The sequence below is a fragment of the Marmota marmota genome, unplaced genomic scaffold (genome assembly GCF_001458135.2).
Source record: "Marmota marmota marmota unplaced genomic scaffold, marMar, whole genome shotgun sequence".
Taxonomy (NCBI): Eukaryota; Metazoa; Chordata; class Mammalia; order Rodentia; family Sciuridae; genus Marmota; species Marmota marmota.
In genome coordinates, this window is record NW_025999862.1 from 1607965 (window position 1) to 1626399 (window position 18435).

The 18435-nt window shown below is 56.6% G+C and overlaps 2 protein-coding genes across 3 annotated transcripts in view; one reads left to right on the forward strand and one right to left on the reverse strand.

Moving 5' to 3' along the window:
• Cdh23 (cadherin related 23) overlaps positions 1 to 18435 on the reverse strand; it is a 390629-nt gene that overhangs the window by 35684 nt on the left and 336510 nt on the right. The gene's annotated exons all lie outside the window — the stretch shown is intronic.
• Vsir (V-set immunoregulatory receptor) overlaps positions 563 to 18435 on the forward strand; it is a 22034-nt gene continuing 4161 nt past the window's right edge. Inside the window, exons 1-4 of one of the 2 annotated variants that reach the window (XM_015500523.2) lie at positions 563 to 839; positions 10481 to 10909; positions 11512 to 11568; positions 16905 to 17012. In XM_015500523.2, the coding sequence (XP_015356009.1) occupies positions 758 to 839; positions 10481 to 10909; positions 11512 to 11568; positions 16905 to 17012 (676 nt within the window). In that variant the 5' untranslated portion in view covers positions 563 to 757. The remainder of the gene's footprint in view (positions 840 to 10480; positions 10910 to 11511; positions 11569 to 16904; positions 17013 to 18435) is intronic. The other variant, XM_048809344.1, reaches the window with a different exon arrangement.

An 18435-nucleotide genomic window follows, 5' to 3' on the forward strand; every position in this document is an offset into this window, starting at 1 on the left:
GGGGGGGGGGGTCAGGAGTGCCAGCTGCTGCAGAACCGGGTGTGTGTGTGTGGGGGGGGGGCACCAGGCCTGCGAGGGAGTTGGATGAGAGTCTGCTGGAAACTGAGGCAGACAGTACACATCCCGCGTGTGACCTGCAGTCAGAACTGGCAGAGCCTGCTGTGGCTCTCAGACCTGCCTGGTGCACCCACGTCCAGGGGCAGAGGATGTCAGGCATCCACTGAAGCTAAGTCAAGCCCACTTCCAACTGCTCAGCGTGTTACCTATGTCAGGTTTCATCTGTCATCCACACCACCATCCCACCCCTGGAGCTGAGCCCCGGGGGGCTGGAGGATGCAGGGTACATACAAGTCCTGCCCCCAGACTGTCAGAGGCAGGAGGGTGAGGGCAGATACAAACTATGTGATCATGCCATCCTGCCAGGTTAGGCGAGGGCTCCTTCTTGGCTGTGCAAAGTAATAATCTCTTAAAAGCACTGGAGCAGTGCAAAGGACGTTACACCAGACGACAAGTGCTGGGTTGGCTGGGACGCGGGGCAGCGCAGGCTCCTCCCGCGGGGCCCTCTGGATGCAGTGCCGCCCGCGGTCCCCGGGGGCGCTGTGGGGCCCGGAGCCGCCTGGCTCGGCCGCCCGCTGCTCGCCGGCTCCGCACTCACTCGGGAGGCTGCCCCGACAGCAGCGCGCTCCGGCGGTGATCCTGAGCGCCCACCGCCCGCTCCCGCCCCGCTGTGCCACACGCCGCTCTGCCCCACGGTGACATGGGCGTCCCCCCGGTGCCTGAGGCCGGCGGCTGGCGCTGGGGGCCCCTGCTCCTTGCTCTCTTCCTGGCTGCGTCCCGAGGTAAGGTTCGCAGGCAGCTAGGCGCTGGGGAAGAGCCCTGAGAGAGGACCGCAGGTCACCGGAGGGACACGGGCAAGATAGGAGAATCCCGAGAGTCCTCTCAACCTGCTGTGACCTCCACCCCACTGCACTGAGGCGGCTGGGATCACTGGGCAGGGTGCCAAGTGCTCCAGCTGGTGTTGGGCACTTGTGCACACTGACAGCTGCCCAGGCAGCTGGCAAGACTGTCCCCTGAGGATTGCCTGTCCCACTCTTCTCCACCCAGAGGGCACAGGGCACAAGGAGCTTCTGCAAGACATGGGTGGGACAAGGTGGAGGCAGCCCCAGTTTGTGTTAGTGAAGGCGACTGGCTTTTGACAGCTCAAGCATCTCCCTGCCCTTCTGGCCTCTGAGCTCCAGAACTCTCAGCCAGTGCCCTGGTAACACTCCTGGCTGAGCCTGGGTGGACACTGGTCATGGTGGGCACTGTCCACTCCACGACAGCTCTACCCACCTGGTCCCTATTCTGAGGGTCTGAAGGCCAGAGTGTCAGCAGATTCCTGACATCTGGCAAGGCTGCTGCTCACAGATCACTGTGGCTACTAGGGAGGATGTGGGATGCTCCCTGAACTCAGCAAGAACCCCTTCTGGGTCCTTGGGTGATTTATCGCATCTCTGTGGCCTCAGTATCCTAAACTCAGATATAGAAGTCCCACACTTCCACACTCCATCCTGTCAGGACTCTGGATGTTGTCCTGGCCAGGACACAGGGACTCCTAGGGGTAGGGCCAGGGCCCTGGGACCCACAGCCTGGTCCTTGCTTCTTGTCTGAACAGAGTTGAAGAGACTAAACTCAAGGGAGGAGGGGGCTGGCAGGCAGCCTGGGGATCCAAATGTGATGGGGAGGGCAGGGGGAAAGTGTGAGTCATGGAGGGAGTCACAGGGAGGCAGGACGGAGGTGGAGGGCTTGGCAGAGGGACCCAATGGGCAGGTCAGAAGAAGAGAAGGAAGGGGAAGATGGGATAAGAGGGAGAGGAGGAGACAGAGAACCTGGAAGACACCCCAGAAACAAGTTAGGGTGTTTGTAGGTGGCTTGTTATCTAGCACTGGAAGCCTGGCCTAGGCCGCTGATAAGGAAGCAGGAGCCCAACCCCAGAGTGGCCTAAGCTCCAGCCTGGATATTCTTCAAGATGACATCCAAAGGGTGGGGGAGTGGAGCTGCAGGGAGTGGTACATTCTGGCAAGAGACCTTTGCTCATGGTAGGATATGGCTTCCAGAAGGAGCAGGGGATGGTGGTGGCAGGCAGGAAGACCAGCACCCTACCCACCATGGACCACCAGCTCTGCCCTCCCCCCAGTGGCCGCATGAAGCCCTTCCTGTTTTCTTGCCCCTTCCCTCCCCTCACGTGGCTGGGTTGCTCCCAGCCCCAATCTGGGAAACTGAGTCCTAGAGAACCAGGCTTAGCCACTCAGCTTAGCAGCACATCCAGTAATGGGAGGCCCCGAGGGGACCTCAGAACCCCTCACCCTATTTTGCCTCCATAGCTTGGAGCCTTCACTCCCAGAGGTCTTGGCGACTCAAACTACTTGGTGCACCTAAGGGCTGTCTCTCCCTGGGACCAGTCAGGAACACAGCTAGGGCTCCACTGAATGGCGTCAGGAGAGTCTCCTTTCATGGCTCTGGCCTGAGTCTCACCTGTGACATAGGCACATTTGCTAATGGATATTTCTCCTCCTACCTAGTAGCTTGTATAGTGGGGGAAGGTCACACAGGGGACTTGGGGGCACCCTGGTCTCCAGAAGGGTCTGGGTGTTGAGAATGCTCACCATCCTGCCGAGGTGCTGGGTTGCCCTGGGCAGGATCGTTCAAGGGTAAAGCCATTCTGCCTGGGCAGGGGAGATGGAGTAGCTGGGGCAGGCCTGTGCTCCAGTTCTGGATAAGTAAGGGGCTCAGAGCCCAAGAACCATGGAAGATGCTCCTTTCATGGGCCTGATGCAGGGTGGAAGGGATGGAGGGGACACCTTGGGAGCCAGGACCCCAGGGATGCCAGCACCTCTTCTTCCTCAAGGGCATTCCCAGGACTTGTGGAAGGAGCTGTCCTTGTTCCACTCTCACAGGCTGGCTCAGTTCCAAACTCTGGGACCAACACAATCAAGCTGGCAGGGGTGCATCAGGGCTAGGGAGGGGTGACCATCTTCCCCTTCATGGTAAACATGGCTGCTCATTGAGTAACCCCATGTGGCAAGGCTGACACAGCAGTGGTCAACTCTTAGGAAATCCATGGCCCACTGCCCAGAGGCCCCAGAGTACACAGAACAGCCTGAATGCCAGTCTGTGGGCATGAGAGGGCATCTAGCCTATGCCAGGGGATATACCCAGGAGCCAGAAAATACCAGGGAGCCTCTAGTTGAGCTGGGCTAATTTCTCCTGTTTGTCCCAAGCAGGGCAGAGATTCTGTGACCTTCCTGGGAGAGGGAGGCCCAGGAGGTGGTGCATTGCTGAGACATAAAAAGAGGCCACCTGCCTCCCTGCTGTGTGTGAGATCTCAGGCCTGAGCAGGAGAAAGGGTGAGAGGGTCCTCCGGGGTCCATGTGGCCTGCTGATTCTGACCGAGTCCCATGTGCTGAGCCCGAGGGCAGGTTTAGGCCAATGGTTGATCTAGAGGAGGCTGAATCAGCCTCGTCTCCGTGCTTTCCGATGCCCCATGGATCACCTTAGTTCTGGCATGGCAGTGGCCTTCCTGATGGTATGCCTAGTGGGAATGGGGAGGCGAGGGGCTCTGTGGGTCCTGGGTCCTGCATGCCACAGTTTCCAGACAGCACTTAAGCTTTGGGAGTCAGATTGAGGCTCAAATCCCAAGCCATTTGCCACTCTGTCACATCAGGCAAGATCCCCAACATCCCCTTCCAAGTCACCCCGACTCTAACATGGAGGTGTGACAGCCCCTCCCTCAGATGCAGCGCTTAAAGAGCCGATGAGCAGATGACCTCACATGGAGGCCAATCCTTGTGAATCCCATGTGACACATTACTCCTCGGTTTCTGGGGACCACCTGCCATTGGCGGTCTATCAGCTCCTTGCCACCTGTGGGGCCGTGCAGAGCACCCAGCGCATGGGAAGGCATTGGCTGGTTTTCCCAGGACTGGACTCTCCAGAATCCTGGAGTCTGAAGGGTGCCCAGGCTGACAGCCACCCACAGACATCCAGAGGGCCCTGGATTCTGCAATGTCCATGGAGGTGCCTCTAGGTTCTCCTTTTAAAGTCCTCCAGAGATGAGGACAGGGCAACTTCGAGATGAGCCTGGTCTAGAGTTTGCTTATCTCTGTGGGATGTTGCTTGTATCTCATCTCCTCATTAGTCCCTGTGCTCAGTCTGACCATCCCCAGAGAGAAAGACAATGGCCACCATATTGGCCATCAGCAATTCAGGAAATGAAGTTTTTCTGCTACTGACCAAGCAAGCTCAGCTCCTTTAGCCTTTTTACCTAGGCTCTGCTCTCCCATGGGGACCTGAGATTAAGTCCTGCTGTTAATCACTCATCGAGGGATCCCAAACACACACTTCCCCTTGGCCTGTGCAGTGGGCAGGTTGGGTGGCTTGGTCTCAGTGAAGGGTAATTCCATGCCGGTGTTTCCTGAGCCCGTTTTCTCATCCCCTTTGTGATTTCGGTTGTGCTTGCCTACTGTCTTGTCTGCTCCCCGCCCCCTTTTAATCTACTCATTGTTTTGTCTGAGCAGGTAGATTTTAAAGGAAACTTTTTATCATTGACATAAGTGGAAAGCCGGTATCATCTGCCATAAATAGAACAAAATCATAGAAACACATAATAGGAAAACCAAATAAAGGTATTAAATTCTAGCTGGAAACTTTAGTCAGGGGAAGGCTCTGAATTTGAAACCTGCCGCTATCTCTTTAATAATAATGATGATGATGATGATATTGATGATGATGATAATAAGGAGGAGGAGGAGGGAAGAGGAGGCAGAAGAAAGGAGATTAGCTTTTACAGCAAGAGATGTTTTGAAAAGACACAGTGGCATTAAACTGGTACTTTCTCTTTGATGTAATAAGGGCTGGGAGAGAATTGAAAAGGGAATAACTTTCTCTCTGTATGATTCAATGTTATTCAATATTGTAAAACCAAAAGTAAAACTACCTTAAGTTATAGATGCTGCCAGGCAAGCTGAGCCCTCATTGGCCAGACCATCTGTCCATCTGGGGGCAGAAGGCGGGGCCTTCAGTCAGTCCCTGGCTACCCCTGGTCTCTAGAGAGTAATCAGAGGGCTGCAGGCCTCTGGAGGCCTGGTTTCAAATTCCTGCCACAGTTGACCAGCTGTGAGACTCTGTGCTTCAGCTTCCACAGCTGCGCAATGGAGATGCTTCCAGCACCTGCCCCTCAGGTGGGGACATTAGATAAGCCAGTCCACCTCAAAGTTCTTAGAGCGACACCCAGCACAAAGGGGCTGCTACTGCTACCACCACTGGGCCTCCTGCCCTGGTGGACGGTGGAGGTCTAGGGGACTTGAATGGGGACTTTTCACAGCGTGGCTCCTAAGGGGAGGCCAGAGCTGAGGTCCTGCTCACGCAAAACCCCTGTGGGAAGCCCCTGGAGTCTGGGAAGGCTCATCCATCCCAGCCAGGCCTCTGGCCCCCCGCCCAGGCTCTCCCTGGGGAGGCCCACTGACCAGGAGCCTCAGCCCCGGATGCTCGGACGGGTTCCCGAGGGGCTGGAAGTGTGGCTTCCTCCCATAGAGCCTGGCTTCCCCTTCCCGGCCTCCTTAGTCTGATGTGAATGGACACTTCCTGCTGGGGCAGGTATCAATAAACACATCTGAGATGCCCTTTGTCCTCGCTGGCCAGAGAGCCCCCTGGGCAGACTTGCTGGCTTCAGGGCCTCAGCCTTCGCCCTGGGGCACTTCCTTTTCTAGACCGGGAGGCTCATCCTGATTGGCCTCTGCCTCTGTTTCCCTCAGAGCTCTGCCTCGGGATGAAGGCCTTTTCCTACAGCCCCCGTGGCCATTCTGGAGGGTGGGGCCTGGCCAGGAGCTAACGCCAGCGGGGCCTCTGTGCAGCCAGGGACCAGAACTTTCTCATCTAGTGCGGCGCCAGCAACAGCAGGCGATTAATAGCTGTTTACTCTACAGCCCCGGCAGTGGGCGGAGTTCAGCCGTGTGGGTGGGGCCTCGGCAGTGGGCGGAGTTCAGCTTGTGGGTGGGGCCTCTCGGCCTGACCAAGCCGGGACCACCTCCAAAGGTGGCCGGTGGCCAAGTGAACAGGCAAGGGGACAAGGCACCAGTTGAGAGCCCTCAGGGCCCAAGCAGTGGTGTTCCTGACGCCAGGGTTGCACCAGGACAGTGAGGAAGGACTTGGCCTCCCGGGAGGCACTTTCCTTGGAAACCCACAGGGGGACAAGAGGGACTTCAGGAGAAGGAGCATTGCTCAATCCCACCCCCCCACACACATTCCCCCCCACACGCCCCACCCCCATAGGTCCCAAAAGGACCTCTTCCCCTTTTTAGAAAAAAAAGGAGAAGCTGCCCTGGGATTGGGCGGGCAGGTGGGCGGGGCCAGTTTCAAGCCAAAGTCCAGATGGGGGTGGCCCAGGAGGGCTTTGTCCTGGGGCGTCTGGAGGAGGCCAGAAACATCCCTTTGCCACGTCTGAGGCTCCAGCTGGGACCGGCCCAGAGGGGCCTGTTCTTGGGAGGACACTCCAGGGCACAGCACTGGGGACAACAGCACACAGCACGGGGTCCAGCGCCCTGCGCCTGCGCCCGCGCCCCCCTCCTGTTGCGGGGCTGTGTCCCGACGCTGGAATCATAATTACTTGGCAGGAGGATGTTGCTCATTGTCAGAAGCAGATCCTTTTGGACACCTGGGTCATTGTCAGAGACCGGGGAAAGTGGGTGGGGAGGAAGGCCCCAGGCTCCAAGGGGGCCCAGAGCCTGTGGGACAGGAAGGTAACTCGTGCCTGGGCCTGAGCGAGTGCCAGGGGGAGCCTTCAGTCAGTCATCTCACCAGGCCCTGGCTCCCAGGAGCACCTGCAGGAAGACAGCCATGAGCCAGGAAAGTTCCGGAACTTAGCAAGGTCCCTGGGTCCCAGTGCCCACTTAACTGTGCCCTTGGTGTGTGGCCTTGTGCACCTTCTCTGGGCTTCCCTCTCTTTATATCCTCTTTAGAGACTCTGCACATTCCAAGGTCACCTCTACCTCGAGACCCTGTGGGCAGGAGGGACAGATCAAGCTGTCTTGTGACCATTTAGGACATGTTAGGCTCTTGTCGTGCTCATTCAATTCTCACAATACCCCCTAATGTGGGTATTATCATCCCTACTTTAAAGATGCAGAAACAGACTCAGAGAAGTCAAGCCACTGGCCCAAGGCCACACAGCCCTCTGTGGCTGAACTGAGATCCACGCCTTAGACACCCCAGCTCTTCAAACAGGAAGAGCCCCCCCCCACCCTTCAGTGGGTGGAGCTGACACTCATCTTTTAGCTATTTGGAAAGAGCTGACCCCTGGTTGAACCCTTTACTCACTGCCTCCGACCTGAACAGAAAACATCTTTCTTTCATTCCACAAATATTTAGCAAGGTCCTAAAATGAGCCCCAGGCAGAGAGACAGCTTCTCGGGGAATTCAGCCCTGTGTCGGCTGCTTTCTGGCTGGGCCTGGCCACAGGTGGAGCTCAGCCTCTGGTTAACACCTCTGTCCCTGAACACGGGAAGGCGCGCTTTCCCTTCGTCTCCTCAGGATGCCAGTGTGGGTGACCTGGGTGTCTCTCCACCCCGCAGGCCCCTGGAGAGCCCCGCGGGTGTGCACAGGGCGGGTGGCAGGTGGGTGTGGACAGCCTTGTATTTTCCCTGACAGGCTGAGCTCTGCCCACCATTCCATACCTCTGGCCCCGGGTCAGCTTTGGGCTTCCTTGCTTTGCTCTCCACTCCTGTCTGAGCCTGAGGGTCACATGGATGGGCTTGGGCAGTCGAGCCTCCACCCTGGCTAGCTCCTGGAGGGAGCTGTAATCCTGTGTCACAAATCAAATGTCCACAGAGCCAAGGAAGTATGATGGGAGAGTGAAGCAGGTGGAGGCATTAGGGAGCAGTGAGGACTGTGGCAAGCCGGAGCGCTGGGGCTCCGTGGAAAGGGGAGGCTGCTGCTGAGCTCCCACGGACCGTTGCCTCCCAGGGAGCTGACTCGGTGGCCTGGTTTTCACAGGAGTACGTTACGAATCAGAATGTCCATATCAAATCCCTGAATTTTAAATGTTAGCAATCTCAAAACAAATAATCTAAGATACTTGGAGGGTCTAATGAGATGTTTGAAGACTGGACGTGGCTTGTGGGCTTCCAGTTTGGGCGATTTTTCCAGCGGTATGGTGTCTAAGTGTCTGAGTCTGAGTCTGGTTTTAGCACTTCCTGCATGATCCTCAGTGAGTTACGATGTGCGCCAGTATCCTCATCGGTGAAAAGGGAGCAAACCCGATGCCTACCCCACAGGATTGTTAGCTCTGCCCCAGAGCCCTGGGCCTCCAGCACAACACAGGCTATTCTTACAGTTGTAACTAGATCCCGCTTAACCTGAAGCCCCCCATGTTCCAGGCTCTGAGTTCATATCTTCTGAAACTTCAATCAAACCAGTTTCCTTCCTGGATCTCTGTGTTACTGTCTGTAAATGAGAGAAGTATCCTGCCAGAATTTCTGAAGTCTTTGTTCACCCTGCAGTGACTTCCAAAAGTCTGGCTCTCACATATAGGCAGAGCATGGGGAAGGCCCTGGTGTATCTGTTTTTACCTTCTAAGCCTAACACCCTACTTCTGCAGATGTGTGCTTTGGGACCAAGGCCTTGCTATTTCCTGATACTCTCCTCTATCTATCTATCTATCTATCCATCCATGCACCCATCCACCCATCCATTCATTCATTTTTTGGTACTGGGGATTTGAACCCAGAGGTGCTTAACCACTGAGCCACACCCCCAGCCCTTTTTTGTATTTTATTTAGAGACAGGGTCTCACTGAGTTGCTCAGGGCCTTGCTAAGATGCTGAGGCTGGCTTTGAACTCGAGATCTTCTGGCCTCAGCTTCCTGAGCCACTGGGATTATAGGTGTGTGCCACCGTGCGGGCGATGGATGATATCATCCTGTAGATACACAAGCACTCCAGGATGGGATCTCAAGCCTTTATCAGTCATTCACACTGTAGCGGGAAAGAGTTTAAAGCTGGATTCTCTATTCCATTCCCCACCCCACCCCCACTCCTTGGAAACGTTTCTTGAGTTGAATCAGAGAACTATCTAGCTCCCCTGTATCAAGCACCAACTACTATGGAGCCACTTGCAGAACACTTGTTACTAATCCTTGACTCCACTCCACCAGGGAGACTTTTCCATTTCTGCTTTGCAGTAAAGAGTCAGGCTCGGGGCCATGGCTACTGGACTCCGCGGCAGGCTGGCCCCACTCCCAAAGCCCCAGCAGGGTGCCTCCCTCTTGACTGGGCAAGGCTTCAGCTTTTCTGGGGTGGGGACCCAGCCTTCGGCCGAGGTGCTGGACTCTAGGGGCAGGGAAGGGGCACCTGGAGAAGGAGGTGGCATTTCCTTGAGTCTAAGCAGTGCCCCTGGCGGGGGCAGTGAAAGGACATATTTGTTTGAACCTATTTCCAAACCCTGCTTTCCTGCCTGCTGGCCTACAACAGCCCTGAGATGTCAATTAAACAACACAGCCCCCATGCTAACCTGACACAGCGACCCTCCCTGTGTCTGCAGAGGGCACAGATCTCCTCAGGGGCCCTCACCTTCCCGAGCAGCCCTCCTGCAGCCCTGGGCTGAGCTAGCGTTTTCTCACTGTACAGATGAGGAAACCGAGACTCATTCAGCCACACAGAGGACAAGACTCTTCCCCAGTTTTGTTTTCAAAAGTCAGTGCTTGGGGGGAAAGTGGGGTAGGGTAAAAAGGACCAGGACTGTGTATTGAAAAAAAAAGAAAAGAAGAATTAGAACGTGGTTCTCAGGGCCAGAGGCAGGCAGAGGCATGGAGGAGCTCCCCACCCCATCCCTCCGTCGCCTTGGGTTTTCCGGCTTCCCCGTCAGGGTCTCTCTCTACTTGCTAAATCCTGCCTGTCCATCATCAAATCCAGAGACCCTCCCTCCTCCCAGAAGTGCCCTGACCACCCCCAGAAGGCTGTTTTCTCTCTCCTGCAAGAGCCCCGAATCCTGGCACTGGCTCACCTTGTCTGTGGGGTTCCCGTGCCAGGGATGCAGGCTTGTCTGCTGGGGAGACCACTGGCTCCCAAAGGCCTCATGCTTGGTGTCCAGGTGAGGCGCAGCGCCTGACACTGGCCTTGCATATAATAAGTGCCCACTGGGGAGGAGGTGGGAAGGGGCAGAGGGGCAGATGGCCCCCAGCAGGGTGGCATGAAGCAGTGCTGAGCATAAAGATTGGCAGTGCAGGGGCCGCCCTGGGCAAAGCCACCAGGAGAGGGTCACATCCAGCTGCCCGGTCTCTGCCTGCCTCAGAGTCTCTCCTTTCTTGGTCCCATTCCCAGGGCTACACCAGCGGGCTGGGCTCATGTGGCTCCTTCCACCAGGCGGGGACGCGCTCGGTACTAATGACCAAGGGGAGGCTGGGGGGAGTGACACTCAGGCAGGTGACGGGTGTCCTTTCTCTGACCAGGTCTGGTGGCAGCCTTCAAGGTGGCCACACCATATTCCCTGTACATGTGTCCAGAAGGGCAGAATGTCACCCTGACCTGCAGACTCGTGGGCCTTGTGTCCAAAGGGCACGACGTGACCTTCTACAAGACCTGGTACCGCAGCTCGCGGGGCGAGGTGCAAGTCTGCTCCGAGCGCCGACCCATCCGCAACCTCACGTTCCAGAACCTTCACCTGCACCATGGGGACCGCCACACCGCCAACACCAGCCAGGAACTGGCCCGGAGCCACGGGGTGGAGTCGGCCTTCGACCACCACGGCAACTTCTCCATCACCATGCGCAACCTGACCCTGGAGGACAGTGGCCTCTACTGTTGCCTGGTGGTGGAAATCAGGTCCCACCACTCGGAGCACAGGGTCTATGGGGCCATGGAGCTGCAGGTGCAGAGAGGTGAGGGCAGCTGTGTGCATAGCCTGGGGGCGTGGGCTGCTGCGCACCACCCTGGACTGTACACGAGATTGTACTGGTGACGCTGGCACTGCAGTGAGTGTGGGAAGGAGTGGCTGAGCGTGGGGGGTGTGGACGTGGGTTAGCGGGTGTGATGCAGAGGGGGAGAGGGAGGGCGTCTGTGGCTTCTCTTGGACGGACCTGGGCTGGCAGGGTGACTCTGCACCGTGGCCACAGAGGGTGTGGGCAACAGCATGACTGACAGGTGCCCTGGGTGTGAGTTGGTGGCTGGCTGAGCAGCTGTGTGTGTGCACGCACGTGTCTGTCCAGCTGAGAAGGAAAGGGCTGGGAGGTGGATAAGTGTGGGTGCCAGCAGGTCCCCACTTGTCCCTGGGGGTGGCATGAGAATGAGCAGGGTGAGAACATGCCAGGGTGTGCCAGGGTGTGCCAGGGTGTGTGCTCCGACGGGGCCAGCACTGCCGAGAGGGCGCTAGCTTGCAGCACATGTACCCGTGACATATGCTGAGGGGACACTGGCTTAGACAAGCCTGCTCGGCCTTTTGGGTGTGACACTCAGCTGATGGCCCTTCTCTTTCCTCCCACAGGCAAAGACACGCCATCCAAATGCGTCCTGCATCCATTCTCCCCGCAGGAGAGCGAAAGTAAGGACCACCCTGGTGTCCCTCCTGTGTCCTCTGTCCTCTGTCCTCCTGCGTCCTCAGCCCAGGCTGGGCTCTCAACTCTGGCCTCACTTCCACATGCACTTAGATCCCGTCTTCCTCCCTGCGGCTCCCAGAGCTTTTGCTTCCTCCTTGGCTATAGCCCCAGGAGCCGGTCCCCATTCCCCTTCCAGCTGCTCCCTGCAGGAACCGCTTCCTCCGTGAATCAGGCCTCACCATTTTCACTCCACATACAGGGAAACAGAGGCCCAGAGAGGTGCCTCAACCCCCCCAAACACACAGCTCAGGCAGCACAGCAGGAATTTGGCTACAGCTTGCTTAGCTCTGCGCACGTCCCCTTCTTCCTACCTTGCGGGAGGAGACTGGACGTGCAGGGCAGTGAGTGACTGTCAGCTGCAGTGTTTGCCTAGACAGTTGCCCTCAGGGTAGGGGACACTGCTGTCACCAGTGGCTGAGCACCCAGAGGTCAGGTGAGAAAGCCCAGCAGCTTGGAGACAGCAGGTAAGGGTACAAGTCTTAGGGATGTCCTGCTCTTCTAAGAGGAGGGGGCCTTGGCTTCCAGACCCTCTGGCCACCCAGCACTCATCAGGAATCCTGTGGGGACCAGCCTCTGTCTAGGCCCCGGAGATGCAGAAGGGAAAACTGTGTCCTTGATCTCCAGGAGGACAAGCAGGAGGGCTGAGTCAGAAGGGGCACAGCTGAGCTACAGCCCCCAGGCAAACCCCAACTCAAAGGCGGTGATGGCTTTTGACTCAAGTTACCCATTTTTTTTTTTCTGTTCTTTCTTTTTTTTTTCAGTACGAGGGATGGAACTCAGGAACTAACCACTGAGCCACATCCTCAGCCCTTTTTATTTTTTTTTAATTTCAAGAGGGGGCCTCACTAAGTTGCTTAGGGTCTTGCTAAGTTACTGAGGCTGGCCTTAAACTCATGGTCCTCCTGTCTCAGCCTCCCCAGCTGCTGGGATCACAGGTGTGCACCACCGTGCCCGGCTTAAAACTACCCATTTTTTTTTTTTAAGCCAACAAACACACACCAACCAGAAGCAAAATTAGAACATGCACTTGAGTCTGAGTTAGACCTCCATGGACCTCAGGAGGGTCCAGCCCCTCTCCTGGCACACTGCAGAGCTCGAGTGTCACCTCAGCACCAAACCACCATGGCTGTCCTCACTTCCCCTCTGAGTGGCCACTTTCCCGTGCAGCAGCTCACGACTGTGTGCACACAGCTGTGCCTGTGATGGGACAGGGTGGCCAGCCCTGTGGGGCATGAGTGACATTCACTTCCCCACAGCTCCTTCACTATGAGTAAACACCCCAGTCCCACTTCTTCCTCCACAAACTCTGGTGGAGCCGTGCAGGCCCACTGCTGCCCCCAGGCCACAGCTGGGGAAACTGAGGCTCAGGCAGGGGAGGGGCCCTGCTCCTGCTCCCTGACCCAGAGCCCAGAGGGAATGCCGAGGGGGTGAGGCTAGTGGGGGGGTGGAGGCTGGAGTCCTCTCTCCTGACCTGGAGGAGTGCAGGCAGAGGAAGGTGTCTGGGAAGGCCCGGGAAGCCCGGCAGAACTTGGACTTGACGGCCAGGAGCCGGTCAGGCATTCACCGCTGGGCACCTCTGTCCCCGGGTGTTGGCGTTTCCGTCCCTAACTCTTCAGACAGTGAAGCCTCCCTGAGGCCCTGCTTCCCAGAGCTGCTGTCCAGGGAATTGGCTCCTTGAGGGTCCAAGGGACATGCTTGCGTCTGTCACAGCTGTGGGGGCAGGAGACGGCTCTGAGGACTCCTGGGGCTCCCCCTCCCAAACTCTTGGTTCTAGCAGTCTAGACAGTGGGCACCGACACTGAGCGGGCTCCAGATGAGAAGCCTCTGGCCGTGCCTTGGGGTCAGGTGTGGGCACTGAACAGCCCTGTCCTTCTCTGGGAACTGTTTTCACCCGGGCCATCAGGCAGCCGGGTCCTCTTCCTTAACAGCAAGGTAGTCAGGGTCATCTCAGGAGCTGCATCAGGGATGGAAAGCTCTTGTGCCCCCAGGGCCAAGGAGCTGGTGAGGAAGAGAGCAGGGAGGGGTGGGGACTGGGGAGAGCACCCGCCACCAGCCATGGGGTCGTTCCCACTGTGTGTGTCGGGACGGGAGCCCAGCAAAGTCAGAGCAGCTGAGTGTGCGGCAAAGCAGGACACCAGGTTTTGTATGGACTCTCTCAATTTTAAAATGTTGGCAACTAACAAAATTGTGTGTGCCAGGGCGGTTCCCCGGGTCCATTCTAGGGAAAGGCTGGCGGTGAGGTGGTTAAGAGCGTGGATCCTGAAATCAGCCCAGTTGCTCAACCTCTCTGGGCCTTATTATTTATTTATTTATTGTCTGCCAAATGGACATGATTTGAATAGTGCTTACCTTCCAGGGTTTCTGTGAGACACAGTGAGGTATTGCATGTGGGGTAATGTAGGTGTGGCTGCTCTTACTTCTAGATGCCTGATTTCCAAGTCAACTCATCCAACCCCCTGAGCCAAGGCAGGGTGGCAAGTAGGTGGCAGCAGGCAGAGAGCACAGTCCTGCTTCCTGAGGGGCCTAGAGCCATTTGCCTGGTAACCCGTCACTGCCCAGGGCTGGACACTGGGTGCTGCTCTCCACTGTCGCTTCTCTTTGGCCAGGTCGCAGGGCCTCCTCTAAGACAGCCGCCCCTGGTCGGCCAGCCAATCTTCCAGCCAACAAGTTCTTTGAGTTCCCTTTCTCTAGCTTGGGCCCAGGGCTCTAAGTGTTATTCCTGGGCCGTGGGAGTAGCTAGACCCTGAGATAAGTGAAAGTCCAAGTCACCTGAGTGGGGAGGAAGTCACAGGAGACGGGGAGCAGGGACCGGGGAAGGTGGGGCCCAGGGAAGGGGGCTCCGGGTGCATCTCTGCGCCTCTCCGCCTCTCCAACACGGCAGGTGGGCTGCGGCTGCCCTCCTCCAGCCTCCTCCCTGGGGACCAGGCAGTCCAACCCGCAGCAGCCCACTCCTTCCTCCACACACACCACCAGGAATCCGGCAGACCCCCGCCCGACGGGCCCTCCTGCCCCACCCTGCTGCACGAGGGCCTGGCATACGCCCTAGCAAAGGGGTGGCGACCACCTCTGCCAGAGCCTTATCACCTCTCCAGGGTGAACCTGACCCTGGATGGTGACCAAGTACCCCTAGTGAATGCTGGTACCAGCACTGGTGGTGCATGGGGAGAGGGATGGGGGACTGTGGCCAGGCTGGGCTCTGCAGAGATGCCCACAGACCCGTCCCCAAAGTCACAGACCTGTCCCCTCTTTTCCAGCCTCAACTCTCAGCACAGGTTGTAAGGAAATCTCAGGTTTTCAATGCTCATCTCCTAGAGAGGCCCCAGAGGGGGACCTCCACTCAGAGAAGAGAGTCAGGCAGAGGGATCCTGCCAAGCCTCCCAGGTGGACAGAGTCCCTGAGCACCTGTTGGAGCACACTAAGTGTTGCTTACTAACATCGGAGGAACCCCGCTTTGATGACCGGAAGAGAGTGCTTTGCAACCAGCTTCTCAGATATTGCCCACAGGAAGGTCCTTGGATGGGGTTTAGAAACATGGAATGGCCTGAGATCACTCTATAGAGAATGCTTTTACTTTCAATATTCCACGTTAGAATGCAGCCTTGCTAAAATTTGCAGGGAGCCTGCCCGAGTGTGGAGCGGAACTTGCTTTGTCAGGAGCCCAGCCCCTGTTCCTGTACAGAAGAGCACTTCTAAAGCACTTGAAAACATTTTGTTCTCTTCCGCCCTGCGAACAACCCCCTGCAAGCTTGTTTACACCGCTGGGTTGTTTGGCCACACAAAGAGATAAAAAAAAAAAAATGGCCTGTATTCCCAACTGAACCCCCAGAGCAACATTTAGATCACGGTCTCTCAGCTGTTTTGGTCAAGGGAAAGGCTCAAATAGGAAGGAAGTGCCCTTCTGCTAGTTGCGGTTCTGAGGCTCCCCTATTCCCAGCAGAACCCCTGAAGTCAGCAGCTGGACTGAAATAAATCACACCTCCCCTCGCTGCTGGGACCGGGAAGTGGCAGAACCTTCTGGAGGGCGATTTAGCCATCACCTAAAAGAAAACTCACACACCATAGTCTGGCTTGGGACTTGGCTAGGAATTGATGTGTTCAGATGCCCTTTCCCAGGGGATCAGGGATGCAAGCTCACAGAGTCCTTCTGCAGAACGAACAGGCGACCGCCATGCCCACCAGGAGGACATGTTTCTATAAGTTTTGGGGGAGCTGCGTGTGATAGAGCCCTGGGCAGGTGAGGGATCTCTGTACTCAGATGCTCCAGCTATGATGAGCGGGAGAGCAACGGTCCTACGATCCCCTGTCTGCTGGCTGTGCAGGGAACCCATCTAGAGGGGCAGACAAGGGACCGTGGAGCTCCGGAGGGAGGAAGACACTTCTGAGTATTTTTTAAATTTGCATGTTTTTTTTTTTTTTTAATTTTAAAAGCTCAATGTTTAAAAATGTCAGAGAAGGATTAACAATTCTCTAGTTCTTCTTCCAAGTTGGCCCCCCTCCCATGACTTGTGTGCCTGAGGTTACGAGGTGGGGCTTCCAGGGATCCCTGACCCAGAGCTATGGGGTCCCTCAAGGGGTGGCTTAGGGCTTTTTATTGTTATCATGGTTAGACATCTAGGACAAAAAGTGTGCCATTTTGACCATCTTTAAGGGGACAATTCAAGAATTACCTTCTCAATCCTGTGAGACCAACACCTTTACTTCTGAAACTTTTTTTTGTTACTTGGGCTTCTTTTGACCTTGAACTCTGTGGCATGGGGTCTGTGAAAGGCCTGCTTCCCTTTTTACTTTTTGGTATTCAGAATTGAACCCGGTTGCTTAACCACTGAGCCACATCCCCAGCCCTTTATTATATTTTTCTTAGAGACAGGACCTCACTAAGTTGCTTAGGGCCTCGCCAAGTTGCGGAGGCTGGCTTTGAACTTGCGATCCTCTTGCCTCAGCCTCCCGAGCCCCCGGGATTACAGGCCTGTGCTGCCGCACCCGGCCCTGCTTCCCTTTTGGGCACAACCTGTGGCCCAGGGTGGTCCAGCTCTCCCTTGTGGGCAGGAGGAGGAGTCTGTTCTCTCTCCTGGAGCTGCCTCAGCTGTGAGCCTCAGGCCTGTCTTTCTCTGAGCCTGGGCCCGCCTTGGGGAAGGAGGGAGGTGTCTTTGGAAGGCGGTTCCCAGCCATCTGTGCCTCTGCAGGTCACAGAGTTGCTGGGTCCCCTGGCTGCCCAGCCTTTCCTCTCCTTTGGGAGGGAGGTGGGATGGGCCTCACCCTGGCTGTCTCTCTGCCCTTGCAGACATCACAGCGGCAGCCCTGGCCACGGGTGCCTGCGTCGTGGGCATCCTGTGCCTCCCGCTCATCCTGCTCATGGTCTACAAGCAGAGGCAGGCAGCCTCCCACCGCCGTGAGTACTGCCCGTGGGGCGGGGCGGGGCGGGGAGTGGCCACTGGGCCCAGGTCCTGGGGGTTTCCAAGGTGCGGGCAGGCATGTTCCTTTCCCTTCCTTGGCTGGGCTCCGTGGCTGAGCGAGGAGGACACCCAGGCACATGTTTTCTGGGGCCCGAGTGCCTGCCAGGTACTTGGCTCCCAGGCAGTGCCGGCTTGGTGCTCACCAAAAACTGTGTTCTGAATGAAGGAATGACCAGTCTCGGGGGTAACAGGAAGAGCTCGTATTGATTTCTAACAATGGCGCCACCCAGAGATCCTTTGGGGACCTATTTTAATGTAAGGGTGGGTTTATTTTAAAAGTAGTAGCAATTTCGGGAACAAAAATGAGTTTTGGAGTATTAGAAGTGGAAGGGGACTTAGAGATGAATTCAGTGAAGCCCTTCCTTTTGTGGAGAAGTCTAAGATCAATGAATTAAAGAACTAACCAAAGCCGGGTGCTGTGGCGCACACCTGTAATCCCAGCAGCTCAGGAGGCTGAGGCAGGAAGATCCCAAGTTCAAAGCCAGCCTCAGCAATGGTGAGGTGCTAAGCAACTCAGTGAGACCCTGTCTCTAAATAAAGTACAAAATAGGGCTGGGGATGTGGCTCAGTGGTTGAGTGCCCCTGAGTTCAATCCCTAAAAGAAGAAGGAGGAGGAGGAGGAGAAGAAGAACTAACCAAATGCTACGTCACAATGAGGGGCAGAGCTGGGACTGAGCCTTGGAGCTGGGCACCCTTGCTCTTTCCAGGGGATGTAATTTAACCATATGATCCAAATGCTCATCAGAGCCAACAACCCGCTGATGGGGCTGCTGTGCCCGGCTCCATGCCAGGCCTGTTACGTACATTGTCTTACTTAGTCCACAGAACAACTTCTAGAACTTGGTGCCACCATTATTTTTGCTCATCCATTTTTAGTTGAGCAAATTGAGGCTCAGAGAGGTTGTGTTTTGCCTAAAGAACCACACAGCAAATAAGCGGGGAAGCCAGGCTTCAAGTTCACAGCCTTGAACACCTTTCGTATTCTCATTCTGGGTAACAGTGCCTCTTCCCTCCCTGACCCTGTGGGAGCCTCGGCCAGCCTCAGTCCTCCCAGAGCAGAAGGGCAGGGAACTCTGCCCTTGCAATCCCTCCCAGCCACCTCCCCTCTGCCTGGCTGCAGAGGTACCTGTCCCCAGGTCACACCTTTGGCTGCATCGGCTCCCTGTCCTCCTTGCTGGGGCTCCTGCCTGGAGCCCCGCTGTGGATCACCTGGGGACTGTGACCTCCTTGCCCTCGCCTTTACTCTCAGGACTGCCCTGTTCCCCTAGAGCCCGCACAGCTTCCTGACAGGGAGACAGGGCTGGCCTTGGGTGGCACAGACGTTGGGGCTGGGGCAGGAAGGAGTCCAGGGGTGGGGGT